Source organism: Dermacentor andersoni, chromosome 11 (assembly GCF_023375885.2).
Source record: "Dermacentor andersoni chromosome 11, qqDerAnde1_hic_scaffold, whole genome shotgun sequence".
NCBI lineage: Eukaryota > Metazoa > Arthropoda > Arachnida > Ixodida > Ixodidae > Dermacentor > Dermacentor andersoni.
This window is the reverse complement of record NC_092824.1, coordinates 29,562,464-29,583,321: the sequence shown is the minus strand read 5'-3', so window position 1 is coordinate 29,583,321 and position 20,858 is coordinate 29,562,464. Positions and strand designations below refer to the sequence as shown.

Sequence of the window (20,858 nt, the reverse complement as noted above, 5' to 3'; positions counted from 1 at the left end):
TGAAAATTCTGGAGTGAGGAATCCCAGGTGCCGCAAGCGAATTGAGTTTCATGCATGTCTCGCTTCAGCGCGAATGAGACGTCGAAAGCACAGCGCATACGAAGCTACCGACACAATCCCCTTCCTCCAAACTTCGCTGATCGCTTTGAAAATGAGGCCCGCGTGGGCACGTACTTCAGCCACATAGCAGACCGCTTTCAAGACGCATGAGCGCAGGCAACGCGTCCTTACGGCGTCCGTCAAGGGAGTCTACTACGGCGTCCGCGATGCGTATGCTCAACGCCGTAGTAGACTCCGAGGTTGTCTCCACTCAGAAGGAGCGGCGGGAGGACATCGAGGCACCGTAGCAGCCGCCGGATAAGAACGCCCCTCCTCCGTCGCCTCAACGCCCGCCTCACGCGCCAGAAGAGAAGGCACGCATCCGGGCTGCGTTCCTCGCTCGCGCACGGGAGATGGAACCGCGTTTGCCGGCTCCGCTTCACACGTTTTCACTCATACGGAACCTCACGGCGACGTCGACGCCGACAGCATAAGTGTGCCTGGACTGTCCATTTAATTGCTATCGCAATAAAAGACGTTTCGGCCTCACTTTGGGAGCCCCTTTCCCCGTGAAGGAAATTGAAGGTCTGTTATATACACCTCATATTGTGACGCAGGTACACGGTGTATATCGGGGGCAGATTGCCTGATCTGCGATTTAGCGTCTGTGCAGTCGCCTCGTGATGAAGCGATTCCAGGTAAAGCCTTGTCGTCTTGTTCTTTCCTTTCAAATTATTTTCGCGCTATCACAGTCGATGTCATGGCGCCTGGACACGGCGTTACAGGTAACGTGTTTATTGCCATATGCTTGATGCTGACATCATAGTTGTGCTGTTTTATTTTTCAAAATTTGCCCATTTCACCTATGTGCACGTGTTCACAACCAGCGCAAGGAATTCTGTACAATACACCCGGAAAATTCTCTTTCGCGAGCTTGTGTTTTCCGGTTGCCCATTGTTTTCCAAGCTTGCGTGTAGTATAACTGAACAGTGCAAACGCAAGTAGCAGACGTAGTGCGACTTAACGCACATCCCTGTGTATATCCATTCAAACTAGCGTATATTTCGGCTCACAAGCATCTATATAGCACACTAATCTGTAAATTTAGAAGTGGATTAGAGTGAACAGATGCTATGATATACATAATTGTAGTAGGTTTAGCCACTCGGTGTGTGCCTATTCATGGCAAATCTTGCAGAATGGCCATTTGCTACGGGACACAAGAGGTGCAGATGACTTAAGCGTTGAATGATACGCGTTGTACTCTTTGGTGCATACACCTGTCTTAACCGTTCTCCTCTCGACAAGTATTATACATTACCATCGTCATCGTGACATCTCTGCGACGCCTCGCACTCGGCATCTGTCTGATCTGCCTATGCCTGTCGGCATAGCTTGTGAGCGGTGCGGTGCACAGAGGAAATGCTAGAGAATAATGCGGTAACGTCTGCGGCAAACACGCCTAAATATTGCATAAATAACATGTTGCAGAGGACGAAAGAAACAAAAGTGTGCGCATCGCGCTCAGCTATAGATAATTTAATAACCGCTTTCATAATGCTTCGTTTCACTTTATTTGAACATGCGCATTGGGTTTGTATATTTGTTATGTGATAAAAGGTATACCTTGCACAAGAGATATTTTAGCCTTTCATCAGTAGTTTGTGGTTTTCTTGAAACTGACAAGCCTCCACTCTATGCTACGCTGGAGCACTATGCAATATCGGTATACAGGCCGTGATGGGAATTTGGCGTTATATGCGAACGCATGCCAAACTGCGTTTTATCGCCTTCTGGTGAAGCAAGAGACTTGTTTTGTTAGGCACACGAGCTAGAAAGAACGCGCATGCGCAGTGCCATGTCTCCATATTAGGAGCTAGTTTGGGCAGAGGGTGCAGGAATACGTCATGGCACCCCCTCCTAGATTGCGTGATATTTGGCCCCGCCTGGCACTATCCTGCTGCAGGAAGTCAGCACCTCCACGGTCCGTACGGGACGAGGCGACTGTGGCCCGGAAGAAAACAGCTCCAGCCTACTTCACGATGTCGAGCGGCCACTACAACTTGGCCCAGGGTACAAGCAGTGCACCCTATGATCTGGACGATTGCAGGTTAGCTTCTATTTAACATTTACTTTGAACAATGTCAAAACAGGGCACGCCGTTACGTGCAGATTGTCAAACATTCAGGTTCTTTTCTGGTGAACAATTCTGGGCGAGCTCCTATGTGCTTTGCTCACCGTGGCTGCTGCTGTCTTGGCGAATACGGCTCACACGAGACATTTGCAATGGGTAATTGAATTGCACGTAAACAAAGCACATGGGCCGATATACCGCCTCTAACACCTACGAAAGTACTCATTCAACAACACGCCCTACCTATTATGGATAAAACGCAGCCTCTACAGTGTTATTCCTTTTATGAAACGTAGCTTTCTACACTTTCGAGCCTCATGCGCTTTCTCAATCAATTTATTGCAAAGTATTGTGGGCCAGTCCTGCAGGTAGGGCAATACTAAACCGACACTTACGTTAAACTCTGGCGGTTTACGTGCCAAAACCACGAAGTGATTATAAGACACCTCATACTGCGAGACTCCAGATCCCTGTTGACCAACACGGGTTCTTAAGGTGCACCCTATAGAAGACAAGTTTATCAGGCCCCCATGGAAATGCGGCCGCAGCTGCCGGTATTTGATCACGCACCTCTGGCTCGGCAGCGGAGCACCAAATTTACGAAGGCGCCATGGCGAGCAATATTAATTTTGTTGGATCGTGGAAAATGCGTGCTGTAAAGTTGGTTAGTTTCGGTTACAATGTAATTCATGTGTCGTGTAGTTGGGATGTCCGTGTCCAGCTGATTTTGTCAAGAAGATGCATAATTGTTGTGCTGCTAAAATCTTGCAGAAGATGTCCTATAGCCCCGCCGTGAAAATTTACCTTCATATAGGCTTTGCATATAGGCTTGAGAAAGCTAGCTGGTGCTCTATGCATTTTTCCTTGAATATAAAAAGGCCCAGTGCTTTTGTCCACCTAACACATGCGCGTCCACGCGGGCCGACAAAATGTTCGCGCTCACAAGCGTGAATTTGCTTTCGCTTTTCTGAGTGCGACGTCAGATAGAAATTTATCTGTATTGGTGAAATGGCTGTCTCATCCAGCTCATTTGATTATATCAAGCGGCACGATGGCTGTTAAAATATGTGATCCCCCATCACACTTAGCACTGCATTCGAGGTATGCATCGTCAAACTTGCGGTAAAAGCGCTCCTTTTCCGTTTACTTTTTCAAAGAAAATTGTTGGTAATCAATGAAGCACAAACGTAACGGGGAAGAAAGTGTATTTGATTGCCGATTTCGCATATCAATATCTTGGATCTGGTGACATTGTAATAGTTCGGTCGAAGTGTATACGCCTTGACCATTCACAGGATAGAATTCGTGCATTGCAATATGTGCCGTCAAGTAATTATTAAATATTATTTAGAACTTTGTTTGAATAAGTCATATATACATGTTTATTTCTCGTTGAAGTGAAGTTTTCCTCTAGGAGTAACCGAGCTTTATGAATAAAGCTGTGCTATGCGACATCAGTAATCTTTAAAAAATATTTGATTTGCCCTCTTATATAGAACACAATTCGCCACAAACATTATTTCTTTAACCAGTTACCAAGGTTGAAATTGCTGTTATAATTAACAGCCCTCAAAGTAATGTTTCGTGCGGTTTCGATGGCATTAACGCAGCACCAACTAAAGCGGTCTCACATTTGCTATCCGATGTAGTTTGCCACTTAAGGAATACTATTTTGTTGACAGGAATATTTCCGGATAAAATGAAAGTTGCTACGGTTCTGCATAAAGGTGGGCCTATTGACTGTATTTCCAACTACAGACCAATATCTGTGCTTCCACTATTTCACAAATAACTGAGAAAGTTGTGAATTCTAGAATTTCTCAGCATTTCTGTAACCACAACCTAATATCCAAATATTAGCACGGATTTCAGCTAGGCAAATCGACTGAGTCAGCATTATTAAACACCGCAGAAAGAATTCTAACACAATAGGTATTTTCTTAGATTTTCACAAGGCCTTTGATTCAATTAAAATATCAGTGTTTGCAAAGTTGCCGTGTCATGGAATAAGAGGACTTCCGCGTAAGTTACTAACCGTACTCAGTTCGTTGTTGTTAATAATGTACACTCGGGTACTGAATCCATAAACAATGGAGTTCCGCAAGCATCTGTATTAGGACAAACAATATTCTTGCTGTATGTAAACGTTATTCAACTTCCCCCTGACCACAGACATTGTTTTCTAAGCTGGTGATACAAATGGTTTTTCCCATCTAATAACCTTTCCCATCCCACTCGTGCTGTTAATTTATGGCTTTAAAATGTGCCTTGCTGGTTAGATGAAAATAAACACTTATTGATCGTTCGGAAAACCAAATACATTGTCTTCTCATCCGTTAATAAAGCAGTTCACCTTGATAGCTCTATAACGTTTAAATTATGTCCATTAGAGCAGACTTCAGAATAGCAGTTTTAGAGGTAAAATTTCATGAAAACCTTCGATGGACAAGTAGCGTGAATTCTATAAAAGGTATCACTGCAAAATCAACTGGAATGCTAAATAAATTTCACACGTTGCTGCCAATAAGATTAAGACGGCAGCTTTATTTTAAATTACATTCCCGTATACAATATTGTCGAATAGTTTGGGGGTTACATCAATGTATAATTTGGAACGACTATACATAATGCAGAAGAAATGTATACGATTCATTCAACATATATCTGGTCGTGATCCTACCTCCCCATTATATGCATACTTCATATATTAATGTTGTATAATCAGCGTTTGTTGGAATTGATTTTTCTCGAAATAAAATAAAATCTTGAGCTGTTCTTTCATACGTATACAAATACGGAAACACCATAATATTTCAGAAACAAAAACTTCGTAAAGATTAAAACAAGATCATCATCATCATTATCATCATTATATTCTTGTCCACTGCAGGGCTAAGGCCTCTCCGTGATCTGCAATTACCCCTGTCGTGCGCCAACCGATTTTAACTAGCACCCGCAAATTTGCTAATTTCGTCGCACTACTTAGTCTTCTGCCGTCAACTACTGCGCTACCCGTCCCTTGGTACCCATTCTGTCACCTTAATGGTCCAACGGTTATGTAATCTGCGCATTACATGTCCTGCCCAACGCCATGTCTTTTTCTTACTGTCTAATAAAATATCGTCTATACTGGTTTGCTCTCTGATCCAAACTGCTTTCTTTCTGTATCTTACAGTTATGCCTAGCATTCTTCGTTCAATCGCTCCTTGCACCGTCGTTAACTTGTTCTCAAGCTTCTTTGTCGGCCTCCAAGCCTCTGTGCCGTATATCAGCACCGGAAAAATGCACTGATTGTATACTTTCCCTTTCAGTGATAACGATAAGCTCCCAGTCAGGAGCTCACGATGTCTGCCGTATACGATCCAACCCATTTTTATTCTTCTGTGAATTTCCTTCTCATGGTCAGGGTTCCCTGTGATTAGTTGACCTTGGTAAAGGTACCCCTCCACAGACTCTAGAGGCTGACTTGCGATCTCGGACTCGTGTTCTTTTGCCAGGTTATTTATCATTTTGTCTTCTGCATATTAATCATCTGCCCCACTCTTACTCTCTCTCTTAAGGCCCTCTATCATTTGTTGTAACTCGTCGGCATTGTTGCTGAATAGAACAATTTCATCGCTAAACCGAAGGTTGTTGAGATATTCGCCGTCGATCTTTACTCCTAAGCCTTGCCAGTTTAATAGCTTGAATACTTCTAAGTACGCAGTGAATATCATTCGAGAGATTGTCTCCTTACCTGACCCCTTACTTTATAAGTATCTTCCTACTTGTGGAGAAATCAGGCGGTTGTGTAATCTCTGTAGCTATTTTCCATGGTGTTTACGTAAGTGGTCTGTACTCCTTGATTGCGCAATGCCTCTATGACTGCTAGTATCTCTACTGAATCAAATGCTTTTTCGTAATCTATGAAATCCATATAGAAGGGCTTGTACTCTGATGATTTCTCGATAACCTGGTTAATGACATGGATGTGATCCATTGAAGAGTAACCTTTCCTGTAGTTAGCCTGCTCCCATGGTTGACTAAAGTCCAGTGTTGCCATTATTATATTGAAGATAATTTTGGTAAATATTTTATATAATACTTGGAGTAAGCTAATGGGCCTATAGTTTTTTAGTTCTTTAACGTCACCCTTCTTGTAGATTAATATAATCTTTGCATTCTTCCAGTTTTCTCGCCTTGCAGTCGGTAGACACTTCGTATAGAGAGCCGCCCGTTTTCCTAGCATTAGGTATCCTCCACGTTTGATTAAATCGACTGTTATTCCATCCTCTCTTGCCGCTTTTCCCCGTTTCATGACTTGCAAGGCCTTTCTGACCTCATCTCTATTATAGGAAGAGTTGCTGTATACTGTTCATTATTGTTTCGAATAGAGTACTCCTGAATCCTCTGGGTACTGTAAAGGTCAGTGTAAAATTCTTCCGCTGCTTTTAGTATACCTTCGAGATTGCTGATGATATTACCCTGCCTATATTACAGTGCATATATCTTGGTTTGTCCTATGCCAAGTTTCCTTCTAACTGATTTCCGGCTGTGTCCATTTTTAAAGACTTCTTCAGTCTTTTTCACGTTTTAATTTCCAATATCACTTATTTTCGCTTTGTTGACCAGTTTTGACAGCTCCGCGCATTCTATCTTATCTCTTGAGTTGAACACTTTCATTCCGTCTCGTTTCTTTAAGTCCTTTGTTACTTAGGAGAGCTTGCCCACTGGTTGCCTTGGCGCCTTGGCGCCTTGCCTCCCACTTCAACTGCGGTATCTGAAGCCAGCCTCGTTCCGGTTTCATTCATTACCTCTTTGTCATCACCATCATCTCTCTGTTCTAAGGCTGCATATTTGTTTGCAAGTACCAGCCTAAGTTTCTCTGCTTTTACCTTTACTGCCTCTAAGTTGACCTGTTTTTTTACCAATTTTACTCTTTCTATGTTCAAATTGAGGCGAATCCTGGCCCTCACTAACCTATGATCATTGCCCTTTAGCCTACCTATTACTTCTACATCCTGCACTATGCTTGGATCGGCAGAAGTAATGAAATCAATTTCATTTCCTGTTGCACAATTAGGGCATTTTCAGGTGCATTTTCTGTTGCTACATTTACTGTAAAATGTGTTCGTTATTTTCAGCTTATTCCTTTCTGCGAATTCTACCAGTCTCTCTCCTCTAGTGTTTCTAGAATCGACAGCGTAGTTGCCAATTGCCTGTCCACGAGCCTGCTTCTTCCTCACTTTTTGATTGAAGTCCCCAATACTACTGTATACTGCGTTTGCACTTTTTTCATCGCTAATTCAACATCTCCATAAAACTTGTCTACTTCCTCATCGTCGTGACTGGATGTTGGAGCCTAAGTTTGTACTACCTTCAATCTATACATCTCATTGAGTTTTAATACGACTACTGCTACCCTCCCGTTATTGCTATAGAATTCCTGGATGTTGCCCGCTATGTCCTGAAGGATTTAGAATCATACCCCATACTGCTTCTTATCAGGGAGACCTCTATAGCAGAGGACAGGGCCACTATTCAGCAATGTGTAAGCCTCAGCAGTTTTAATCTAACTAAGGCAAATATTATCCCAAACAATGTCTAATAGTGCTTCGAAGAGTCCTGCTAAGCTAGCCTCACCCGAGAGGCTTGGGGTGGTAAACGTTGCAAGGGTCAGTTTCCATTGGCAGCCTGTCTGGACACAGGCATTTGTAGCACCCTCTGCTGCGTTGCAAATCTGACCGCCGCCTTGGTCAGGTGCTCCGCAGCCGCTGGAGACTGAGAGCCATTGGTTTACTGAGGAGATCATTAGGCAGCTTGTGGCCGAATACTGCACCAGGGTGGCCTATTCCTGTTCTGGTGAGAAAGTGTCTTTTTTCAAGCTTAGTGGGCCTTCCTAATTTGGTTGTCCCTGGATTAGTATAACGCCACTCGCTCTCGGCATCTTTCTCCGGCGTCAGGCACCACTCCAAGCCAGCAAGCGCAAAACTAGATAATCCAAGCCAGAACTAGATACGGTATGCAATTATTGAAATGGCCAATTCCGAGCATTATGAATTGTTAATCATGGTTTTTTAGGTACAATGGCGAGTTCTCTCTTTGCTTGTTTTCAGAAAACTATCTAAAATGTATTTCCTCCAACAGTTGTAATTTTGATGTACAGTTGTTTAGTTCTCTTCAGTCCAATTGTAGTCCGTTGATGTTAATAGTTATCATGTTGATGATGAATGTGTTTACGACTAATTCTGTCATTCTTCCTTATTTGTGTTTGTTCCTATCGTATTTGATACTCTGTACGTGCATTTTAGTTTCTGTGTGTTTCATATTTTGCAATGTGTTATGGAGCATGTTGAGCTGCTGTTGTGTACTGCGCGTGCTCTCTGGTGTCAAAGGCCTAGTCAGGTTGATTTTAGTGCCACCTTTTGCCTTGGCACCAAGACAAACCACTCTTGAGCGCTGGTTTGTCAATAAAGAAATAAACAAACAAAAAGACAGGCAGTACATCACAGACTTAGAAATCTTTGGAACAGCAGTTTCTGATTGTTACAATTTTTGCCGGTCTTCCTCTGAGCGTGCGGCAGAAGTGTTGCGGATAATTTCTAGAATAGCTTGGCCTGGTCAGTGGCTACGCTGCGGGCGAAAGGTTTCCGCCTGCATATATGTGCAAAGCATGTTTTTGTCTCTTTAAGCTTCGCTAGCAGAATGTCCGTAAAGTTATATTGAGCATCAAAGTCAAAGGTAAAGTCATAGGCTGTGGCTTGTTCGATTGCTGCAGAATGCTTATAAGGGCAGCATCCGCACATCTGCTGCGTTACTGACGTTTTTGGTTTGGCTACATTCATGAAAGAAACAAAGGCTAAATTCATGATTTCATCACGAATGTATGATGCCCGTAGTTGATATTTGCCTGAGAAGGGTACTGACAGCACATTTTTGAGTGTGTATGTGTTGCGTTGAAGGAAAATGTTGCACCTCTAAATCCTAATAAAAATGTGACAAGGCTTTTTTTAGGGGTCTGACAAAACTGTTTTCCAAGGTTTCAAGCTCTAGCACCTTCAAAGCAAGAAAATGAATTGACGAAAAGATTTTGTCACTACTTCCTTAAAGGTATAAACAATACAGCGCTGGTGTTCTCGACGCTTCGCTTCAAAACAGCTTTGTCTTGAACCTCCTATGTATAGGGGTGCAGAAATATAGGAAACACAGATGTCTCCTATTGTTGGATCTAGCGTAGCGGCGCTAAGTCTGAGGACTCGGGTTCGAATACCGGCGGCGGCGGCCACATGTAACCGAAGCCGTAAAGGAAAAACGCTTGTCCGCTGTGTAGAGGGTCAAGAACTTCATGTTGTTAAAATTAATCTGGAGACCCCCCTACTGCGTGTCCTATAATCATATCCGCGTCGCAGCACGTAAATACCACAGAATTTATTACACCCACATGCGAGAACAAGGAAAGAGCTGGCGGTTCATGCTCATTTCCTTTCTTAATCATCAGGAGCAAAGTTTGTTTCCGAGCGGAAACCTGGCAGTATCTCGTGCGGCATGATTTAGGAGAAGGATTTTTGTTGTGATTTTAAGCCGAGAAGAGACCACGCCGCCCGTAGCTACAAATTCCACTGTCAGTAGCAGCATACCTGCACTGATTAAACCAATTATTTTTTTTACGGTATTAGCGAAACAAAAGTAACATATAACCTGTTTCCCGACATCTGCATTGCGGCTTCATCTGTTTCTAAAGAAATGGCATGATCTTGCACACGCTATATGCGCAGAAATTTTCGCCGGGCTTCAAAAGAGCACTGCGTCTGCATTTTCTCCCTGTTGGCTTTAGTGGCCACTCTTTTCGGTGAGAGTACAAGGCTGAAATACTGATTTAAAAGGAAGGTTGATGAACTTGCTCAACATATACTCCATATATATATATATATATATATATATATATATTAGTGTGTGTGTGTCTCCTGCTTGCATGCGTGACGCGAATTCTGGAAGGCACGCGAGCACCAACGATTTCGGTGGAGCCTTTCATGAGTCATGCACCTGCTTAAATAGCCGAGGCGCTTGAGCATGTCACCAGATTTCAACGATCTATGTGTGTTCACGTACCTAAACTTATTGTGGGCAGAGGGTCACCACGTCAACTGTCAGATTTGTGGCTTGTCGATGTGCGCACGGGCCTCTTTCATGACCGTCAAGGGAAAATGACGATAAGGTAAATAACGGGGCTTTGCAATTTCTGTTGTCGTGCAGCACACACCACTGGCTTTCTTTCGCATCGTTGCTCTTTAGAATCGTTCAACACGGCTCGATGGCTCCAAGCGAGAACGCGGTTTTCGAACTTTCTCGATTCTCAAGTTTCGGTGAACAAGGCGATTGCTCCTTGGCGCCGAATCCATCATCGGATGCAGCGGGCACTCAAATAAATGTGTGCGTAGCAAAGGCGGTAGCACTCGAGAGCAGCAGTTTTTTCTGCAACCAAATGCACGATCCCAAATTTGAGCTCTTTACGGCAAAGTTTAACTAACGAAGTGCTCTCCCAATCTCTTATCTCGTAGAGTTTCCGGAGAAACCAGACAAGCAGCGTTTCACCAGCGAGACAACCAGGCTGCCAGCAGAATGCAACAGTGCGGCGTTTGCCGGTTCGTTTTCACCGACACGAAAACCTTCCAAAAGCACGCCGCTGACCACTTGCTTGGGAAAAACAACTGCTACGAGTGCGGCAAACTGCTCATGAAGCCTTGCGACGTCAAGAGGCATTTACGTACGCACGGCGAGCCATCCTTTGAGTGCAGCGTGTGCGGCCAAAAATTTTATAGCGTAGATGCGCGCAAGTACCATATGCTTTCATGCCACGTAGGCGTAGGGGACTGAGAAGCCGTCGAAGGGCCTCCTTAAGACGGCAGCCCAAAACACGAAATTGGTCGAGCACGTCGTGAAGCACCGTTGCACTTGACGCTTGCATCTGTTTCGGTGGAGCCGAATATTCTCCCGGGAGGACTGACTTGTCTGGTTATCACCGCTACACCCAAGTGTGTCGTGGGCCTGAGCCTCAACTGTTCTAGCTCTGCGCTAACTTCTTGACAAACTGAAGTGGGCTAATCTTATCCCTTCTGACTACGGCTGAAGAATGCCTGCGAACAAATTTCTTACAGTGGTTATCTCGTGGAATACTGTGCCCCAGCTCTGTGGTTTTCTTCGAAGAACGCACCCGTTTTTCGCGATCCACCAGCCATGGTTAAAATATATTTCTATGCCTCGCGGATTGAACGAAATAGCGAGATATAGTAGTAAGGAGATTTATAGTGGAGGTTTAAAGAGTAAAGGAACCACGACTTCAGACGGGACGTGATGAAGGAGTGGATAGGACGAGCGCTGCTAGGTATAGTACTTAATAGTGAAGTTGAGCCCTCATATTCTCGAGCCTTGCTGGTAACGTTATCAGTAGTTTTAGCGCCCTGTATTGCACAAACAAAACTGTTAAATATGATACCCATTCGTTCATTTGAAGAAGCTCAAGACTGTGCCCAGAAAAACGTGATTCTCATAGCGGAAGAACTGCTACTCTAGTCGGCTTAGCTTGTGCATGTAACTAATGATCAAATAAAACATTGCTGCGGCTAATTAATGGACCTAAATGGTGATTCTGGCATGACCTACATAACGGTGTGGAGACGTTCAGCTAGCCTGCTTGGTTTGATCAGGTGTACTGTACATGCTTTCATTGCAGGGTTTTTGTATAAATCTCGATAATCCTTTTTTTTCTCTCAAAGCTTCTCTATCTGCCTTCTATCGCTACGTAGGCTTGCAACGAATCAGGTCGTATTAATTTCTTTCCTGCTTTTCTTACACCTATACTTTTAACGTATCTTGGTTATCGTGGTTGCTGAGCGGTTGATGCTTCCAGCCATGTTAAATTGAAGCGCTTTTAGAAGGTTTATGTTACCTCCGGGTCTCGCCGAATAAATCCTTTCGCGTGCCATTAGGTGGTGCCGAGTGGTCTCTGAAATTATGCTTCAGCATTCACATGCCTCATCTTGTTGCGAACATTTGCTCCGGTGTGTTTTTGTTCCTAGGCAACCTGCTTGAGCCTCCCACTCCCAACAAGCTCCCAAGCTACTCCCACTTGTGCTATCCAACAGGTTTTTCTTCCAACTTTATTTCTTCCCGTTCCTGTAAATGTCCCTGGTCTTTTTTTTTTCATTCTTTACAGCCAATTCGGTGTCTCTTTTTCTCTTGAGTGGCTACGGTGTTGAGCTGCTAGACGTCAGGTCGCGGGATCGAATCTCGGCCACGGCGGCTATATTTTGATGGAGGCGAAATGCGACAACACCCATGTATTTAGATTTAGGTGCACGTTAAGGAAACGCAGGTGGTGTCAATTTTCAGTTTCTCATTACGGCATACCTCGTAATCATTTAGTGGTTATGGCACGTAAGACTGCATTATTTTTTCAAATGTTTCTCTCTTTCTTTCTCATGACTACCGCTTGTCTAGTTAGAGATTAGATTACCCGTTACTTAGTTGCCAACTTGCTCAACCTCTTTCTATTGTCTAAACGCATTTTGGAGCACAGATAGTTGCGCATAATTTTGCAGTGCACAGGGCGGGTGTGCAAAGGTTTGCACTATTTCGACGGGTCGTGATTGGTCCGGCTATTGCGAAAGGGAACAGCCATGCTTCAGCCACCACGGTCACGAAAGCTGGCAAGGCTGGCGTAGAAAAAAAGCTTCGCATGAAAAAAAAAGTAAAGTTGGTGAGACGCAAAAATCAGAAACGGAAGTTGGTGACGCCATTTACGACCCCCGCCCTCCTTTGAAAGCCCACGCTGGTAGCATCCATGCACCGATCCATCGATCCAACCATACTAAACGTGCAGAGGAATGTCTGGGTATTTCTGAAACAAAGAAATACCGGGTGAGTGTTGAGAAGTTTTGCAACGAACAGAGAGCTCGACCTAAGGTAAAATTATTTAGCCTTCTACTGTGCTCAAAGGCGAGGGAACCTGAGAAATGAAAAAGAAGGGTATAAGTAATGATGTTAAGAATAGGTAAAGTAAGGAGCGATTATGAGAGGTTACAAGTTCGAGTCTGTAGGGCCCTTTCACAGTCTCGAATCTGAGGCTGTGTTAATAAAAATTCTAAAACAGTCCTGATGGCTTGTAAAATGTGACTGTGAATGGTAGGCATTGGCGTCGCCAATGCCGGGAGATCACGGTCACATAATATATGGCTTTATATATATATATATATATATATATATATATATATATATATATATATATATAATGCCTGCATAATACCTGAACACGAAATCGCGGCTTATCGACCTAATAATGAAATAGTGAATTTTATTTAGTGGGTCCATTGATTTGATCAATTGTTCACTCATTGATCCGATTCGTCGTAAATCTCACGGGTTGAGAGATGCCCTCGCGGCTATCATGCGATTTCTATCTTCTACTCGCGATAATAAAACGCAACAAACTTACCATCAACATGCAAGGAGCACAAGTAAAACGTGTCGACGACGCAGGGCCCCACACAGACACCCACATACACACAAGCCTCACACCGAAATGCCAGCACGTCTAAGGACAAACGCATACAAAAGGATCAAGGAATCTCTCCTCCGTAGTTCCAAGGGGAAGTCAGATAGCCAAGGAGCAAAAAGCCTCCCACTAACTCTCTCGCACCCGCTTGTACACGCGCCTGCGCATAAATGTCCGGCGATTCCTGAAATTGCCCTCTCGTCCGGCGTTGCAGCAGCCGTTGTACCTTGTTGCGGCTCGAGACAGAGTTTAGGCCAAGAATCCTTCAGCCACAGGGATGAGTAGATCATGGAGTAGGAGCGAATGAAAAGGTTTATTTTACATTATTTACACTGGCTCCAGATGTGGAAGCCAACGTACTCCATGTAGGAGCACATTAAATGTCTGAGCTCACATCAGGCCATTCCACTGCACCAAACTTCTCCCATATTAAAACAGTGGTCTTCCTTAGGAGACTGTACTAGGGAATCCGAAGACTCTATGGCGGCCAATCACAATCGTCGTATCCGTCGCAATATGCCTGCTTGTTGTCTCACCGTTCCAGCAGAACTCGCCTTCTGTGTTGCACCATCGCCTCCACATAGGAGGCAACCGCGTCATAATCTGGGAAACTGGAGTCGACGCAGCTCCCATGGTAGTCCCTGACGTTGGGCCCTTTCCTCAGTTAGTTGGTTTTCAGTGACGATCAGCTTGCAACTACCCTTTCTGGTTGTTAACTCGTATACAGAATCCAGGGGTCTTTGTCACCTCGTGGAGAGCTTCGTTGTTGTCCTGTTAACGGTTGGTGCCAGGCTGCGTCGACGTCTGGACGGGCGCTGATGAAAGGGGTGGGGGGGGGGGGGAGGGGTGCCTTGTGGGAAAGACCAAACGAATTTCCTTTGCCGTCTTCAGATATAACCTTGACGGTGAACGAGTTGAGATCGACGTGAAACGTTGGTATCTGGTAAGCTTCATTGTAAATAATGCATAGTAAAACGTCCAAATGACGAGTAGTCGAACGAGGAATGCTAATTGAGCGAACGTTTCAACAAGAAGGATTGTCTTTGTAAGTTACTGCCAGGTCTAAATCAAATCTCCTTGCCGAAAGCTTTCCAGAAGCCACACTACTTGATCGACTACATTACATCGCCTCGTGCCTCTAACTTCCTGGGAACGTTTCTCTTGTTTGAAATGTTTCAGCTTGAGGCTTACTCTCCGTTCTGCTCTGCCCGGCTCAATACACACTGCAGCTCAGCAGAAACATTCTCCCAGCGTGGTTGCTTAATGACTACGGCGTAGTGCTGCAAAGCATGTGGTCGCGGGATCGTATCCCTGCCCCGGAGAAAAACGCTGTAAACACACTCGTTCTGTTGTGCAGCAGCAGCTGCCTCACGCGCAGCGTCACTACATTACGTCGTACCCACCTGTTATTACCACACCTTCTTCAGGCACTGCAGCAGTTCAGCAACAGTGGTGTTGCGGAGCTCGATTACGCGGGTGCTATCTTGACGAAGGTGACCGCATCGAGAAGAAGGCGGAATGGATGAAAGGCTTGTGTAGTGCGTGGACAGAACTGCACACTAAAAAGCATTTTGATGGTGGAAATTGGGCTGGAAGTATGCCGTGGCTGATAATGAAATCACGGTTCTGGCATGTAAACCCTTAGACTTTGGGAACGCGCTTCCAGGAACGTTGCAGCACAATGCTCAACCTTTGTGCGCAGCTTCCAGCATTGTTTTACCTAGCAAATCGGCGCTTGCACGATATGCGCAATCCAAGTAATTTTATATATTGGAGAGTTGTCTCATCAGATGGTAAGCTTAACCAAGACACAAATTCTTTCCATTCCTCACGAGCTCGCGGGATCGAATCCCGGCCACGGCGGCCGCATTCCAATGGGGGCGAAATGCGAAAACACCCGTGTACTTAGACTTAGGTGCACGTTAAAGAACCCCAGGTGGTCGAAATTTCCGGAGTCCTCCACTACGGTGTGCCTCATAATCGGAAAGTGCTTTTGACACTTAAAATCCCACAATTTAATTTTTTAAATCTTTCCATCGCATTAAAAGAAAATTCAATCTTATATTTTGAGACAATTGGAAATTGCTTTTTACAAGAATCATTAAGCCAAAGCTGCGCTTGACAAGACAGTTGACCAAATACTTTGTTGTAGTTTGTTCCGAAAGGTGAAGCATAGAAATGGTATGAACGATTCTAGCGGTACCATGAAGCTCCTCAGACAAAGAGAGAGAGAGAGTGAAGAGAGAGATAGCAAAGGGAGGAAAGGCAGGGTGGTCAACCAGACGAGCGTCCGGATCGCTACGCTACACTGGGGGAAGGGAAAGGGGGAACGGAAAGAGGAAAGCGGGATTTAGGGAATACTGTCTGTGAACGCAGCAAACCGCCTGGAAATCAGTCAAGTCCAAACAAGTGCTCCGCCGATACGTTAGGCTGCCGTCATTCTTCTCTCTGAAGTTAATCTTGGTGCTTCATAGCTGGTGATCCACGTTGAAGCCGCCAGGGAAGACAAAGGAGCAGGTGGGTCTGAGAAGAAGGTTGCAGTGCGTGGCAGTATATTGTTAAGCTAAGCCTCAGCCGTTCTGACTTCAGTGCGAATAGAATAATGCGGACGAGCCATTATGCTTACTCCAGAGTTGCAAGTACTGAATTGAGAGCCCCAAGCACATGCATTGCACTTCGCGCAGACGGAGTGTGCAGGTTAGTTAAGAGCATTCCAAAAGTATTCATCAGGAGATCGGAGCACCATAACCACTTGCCGGTCTTCTTCGGGCAATTTGTCAGGAACCCACGCTGTGCGCTACACAGCCGTGCGCAGCTGTATCAGTTGACGTGGCTCCGGCTCCGGCTGTGGCATCGGGTGTGGCAACGCCTCCGGCTGCGGCCTCGGCTGTGCTACAAACTGGCATCGGCTGTGGCATCGGCTGTGGCTTCAGTTGTGACTTCCGCTGTTGCTCTGGCTTTGGCCGCTGCTTTAGTAGTGCAGACCAGGTTGTATTGTTTAGAATGAATTGTATTCTATTTGTATGAATTGTAGTTGTATTGTATTTAGAATAAATTGCGCCAGGTGTAGGGGGCAGAGGAGGAGGTGTTGTCGGATGGGTCCTACCTTGACAGAGGCATCAGCGTTCTTTGAAATCCGATGGCCTCGGGAGCGTCGCTTTCTATCGGCCGCAACAGCTTCCCGACGAGACGAATGGTCTCTCGCCATCTGCTTCAAGGTCGCCTTTTTCTTCTTCATATTGGGGCAGTGCTTCGAGGAAACATCGTGGGACCCAGTGCAATTGGTGCTTTTGAGAATTGTGGCTCGCTGCAGCGTGAGCAAATTGTCGCGTTCTCGCACACGGCGCTCACGTGTCCCAGCCTCATACAATTTCGGCATTGCAGTGGCCTTGGGATGAATGGTCGCATAAAGTGTCTAATATGGCCAACCTTCACAAGCGAAGAGAGAGTTTAACCCTTGAGAATAATTTTCACGCAGCGGGATGTACCGAGGCGATACACATGTATTACAGCGACGCCATCAACTGCAGGCTCCACTAGAATCAGCAATTCAGCGCTGGAGATGGAGACGTCCACGTCGTAGATGACACCAGTAGTGGAAGCGATGTTCTGGGGGATGTACGAGCGGAGCTTAGCGCCACCTATTTCTGTAACTTTAGTCAAATTTCTCAGCGAAGTCTCATGTGTGACGCCGAAAGCCAGCACAATTTTTTTCCTGTGTTGACTGTAACATTTGTTACCTGATTTGGCGCGACCGCTTCAAGTTGCACCGATGCAGACTGTCTGTTGAGACGCCTCAGCTTGTTGTTAGCGAGTTCTGGTACAAATAGAATCGTAATGACTGTGGTATTCTGAGTTGGTCCTACTGTTAGCGTGCTCGAAGACATGGATGCCCTGGTGGTGTGCCTTCGTTTCGCCTTGCGGCTCCGCACAACCTCGAAGGCGACATCTGAGAAGTCCTCACTGTTGAGCGAGTAGAAGCTGGCGTCATCGCCGTCGGTTCGCTCTGGAGGCCGGTCCACTTCCTAGACGATGCCGCCGCTGAAGTTGCCATTCCCGGCTGAGGCACAGGCATGTCCACTTGCATCCGCGCCAGGAAACCTGCCGGCTCTCCAAGTATGTACGCAGAAATAAGGAGAAAACTGCTGAGCTAGAAAAGTAGCGTCCTGGCTCGGAGACATTTTGTCTTCGTCTCCTCAGACAGTATTCAATAAATATACGGGGGCATCATTATGGAGCCTGTTGACAAGGGAGAATGCTGCTGAGCCGCGTAAACACCAGCCTGGCAGCTATTAGCCATCCCGCTTCGCTGGCCTGAGGTGTCTCGAGAGCACAGCTTCGTATCTATCGTAAAATAAATTACACCCTCAAAATTTAGTAAAAGTGCAAGTTAGTTGAATTCGCACCTTTTCTGAGTGTAAGGGTGCGAGCTACACCTTTATTCACAATTAAATATGCGTTCTTTTTAATTACGTGCAAGTTATTACACACACGCTCACGCACACGCACACGCACACACACACACACACACACACATACACACACACACACACACACACACACACACTGTATATATATATATATATATATATATATATATATATATATATGGGAAGTTATGTTTGTATGTGCACCGAATAACAGTACCAGTGATGAACGGGTTTATATAACCCCGGTGCGCTATCAGGAAAGTAGAGGAATGAAATCCATGGTTCGACCGAAAACTGTCTGTTCGGGAAAACTCATGGCTGGAAATATCTAACGCAAAGAAATCGTTGCAATGAAAAGGAAATAAAGGAACCGTTTTGACCGGAAAGGCAAGCATCGACTGCAATAGTAAATTATTAAACAGCTATACGAAGTAAGAATTTCGGCTTTAGTGGCCGTAAAAATTTGTAAACATAGGCACACCATTTAAAATACCAAACATGGTGTCACGCGTGACCATGCGTGACAGCGGCTTTCCGCGGTCATCACTCGATGACCGCGGAAAGCCGCTGTTAAAACGCTCGCTTCAGGAAACGCGGCAGCCGCGGCGAGCGAAGTGACATTTGTGCTGTATATCGCTTCAACGAAAAGTGAGCTCCAAGAACACACAGCACCCACAAAGCTGCGAGCCACCGAGGCACCTAGACTTTGCCCCCTAGAGTGGTGTCCTCCTAGGGAAATACAACTCTAGATACGGCCTGCGACAGCGTGAAGCCGCCACAGGCGCAGTTGCCGCCGGAGTAGAACGCCGCCCAATTTGCACCCACCTCCCTCTCCTTCCCCTTCCTCCAGTGCCTCGCAACATTGGATGCCCCACGCGCGACGGCTGCTGCCCGCTTACGTCTGTTCTTTCGCGGGCGAGATTGACCCGCGATCGTCTGCTTGTATCGTACACTTTCACTTGCACATACAGCGGTGGGCACGGTGTGACGGTGCCATCTCCCTTAGACTTGCTACGGAACCTCCCGGCGACACCGACGGCGGAAATGCGTTTGGAGTGTTCGTATGACATCTATCGCATAAAAGACGTTTTGGCGCCACTGTGGGAGCCTCGATCACAATGAAGGGAAAGAAATGAAGTTTAATTATATAGGTTTCATTATGTGACGTGAACATCGGGTCTGTGTCGGGGGCAGATTGCCTGAGTGGCGATTGAGCGTCTATGGCGTCGTCTAGAAATGAAGGGATTCAGCCTTGCGGTCTGGTTCTTTTCTTTGAAAATTATTTTCCCGCCATCCCTGTCGATGCCGTGGTGCGTGGACACTGGGTTTTCAACTAACGCGTTCGTTGCCAGGTACTTCATGTTGACATCATAGTTGTTTTGGTATTAATCTTATCTGAAAGGGCCCGTTTCACCTATGTACACGTGTTCACAACCAACGCAAGGAATCCTGTACAGCATAACCGGAAACTTCTCTTTCACGAGCTTCTCTTTGACCGTTAACCATTGTGTGTATGAGCTTGCGTGTGGTTCAACTGAACAGTACAAATTTAAGTACCAGACGTCGACTTGACGCACTGGCCTCTGTGCATCAAATGTTATGTGTTAATATAGAAGTGGATTAGGGCGACCACAAGCCATGATATACATTATTTTCATAGGTTTAGCCACTGGGCGTATGCCTATTTATGGCGAATCCTCCAGAATGGTTATCTGCAATCGGGACACAAGAGGTGCAGATTACTTAAACGTCATAACCACTCTCCTCTCGACATGCATTATACACCACCTTCGTCATCGCGACATCAGTGCGACGTCTCGCTCTCGGCATAGGCCTTATTGGCAGTTTGAATTTCGGCATAGCTTGGGAGCGGTGCGGTGCATAAAGACAGAAATTTCTAGAGAATAATGCGGTTACCTCTGCGGCGGATAAGCATACTTACTGCATAAATAACATGTTGCAGAAGACGAAGGAAAGCAAAAGTTTACGCATCACGGTTAGTTAAAGAGTATTTATTAGCCGCTTTCAAAATGCTTCCTTTCCCGTTTATTCGATCACGTGTGTTAGATTTGCGTACTTATTATGCGACAAAAGGTACAGCTTGTACAGGAGGTATCTTAGCCTTTCATCATCGACCACTGCTTGCTACGCTCGAGTATTGTTAAAAATGGATATAAAGGTCGTGATGAAAATTTGCCGGGATATGCGAACACGTGCCAAACTGCGCTTTAACACCTTTTGATAAAGCCAGAGCTACGTAGCGTTAGGCACGCAAGCTAGAATGGAGGCGCATACGCAGTGCCACGTCTCGACACCAGGTGCCGATTTGGGAAGAGGGTTTAGTAATGCGTCATGGCACGCCCTCGTAGATTGCGTGAAGTATGACCGCCCCTGCGCTGTCCTGTCCTGGGAAATAACCGGTTGCATTGACCGCACGGGACGGGCGACCATGGCCGGGAAAGAAACAGAAAGAAACCCAAATTTACGATGTCGAGTGGCAGTTGCAAAGTGGACCAGGGTACAAGCAGTGCAGCCACTGATCTAAACCATGGCAGGTGAGCTTCCATTGAACATTTACTTCGAATAATGTCAAAACTAAGAAGTTGTTGCATGCAGAGTGCCAACCATTTAGTTTCTTTTACGGTAAACATTTGTAGCCGAGCTCTCATGGGTTTTACTCACCGTGGCTGCTGCTGATGTGTTGATGAACACGGCTCACAAAAGA

General features: G+C 45.5%; 1 protein-coding gene across 1 annotated transcript in view; it reads left to right on the top strand.

Annotated features, from left to right (window-relative positions):
• Positions 1 to 12,161, top strand: part of LOC126517934 (uncharacterized) — a 70,694-nt gene extending 58,533 nt beyond the window's left edge. Inside the window, exon 9 of the mRNA XM_072285279.1 lies at positions 10,711 to 12,161. Coding sequence (XP_072141380.1) covers positions 10,711 to 10,889 — 179 coding nt within the window. The 3' untranslated portion in view covers positions 10,890 to 12,161. The remainder of the gene's footprint in view (positions 1 to 10,710) is intronic.
• Positions 12,162 to 20,858: the final 8,697 nt, after the last annotated feature.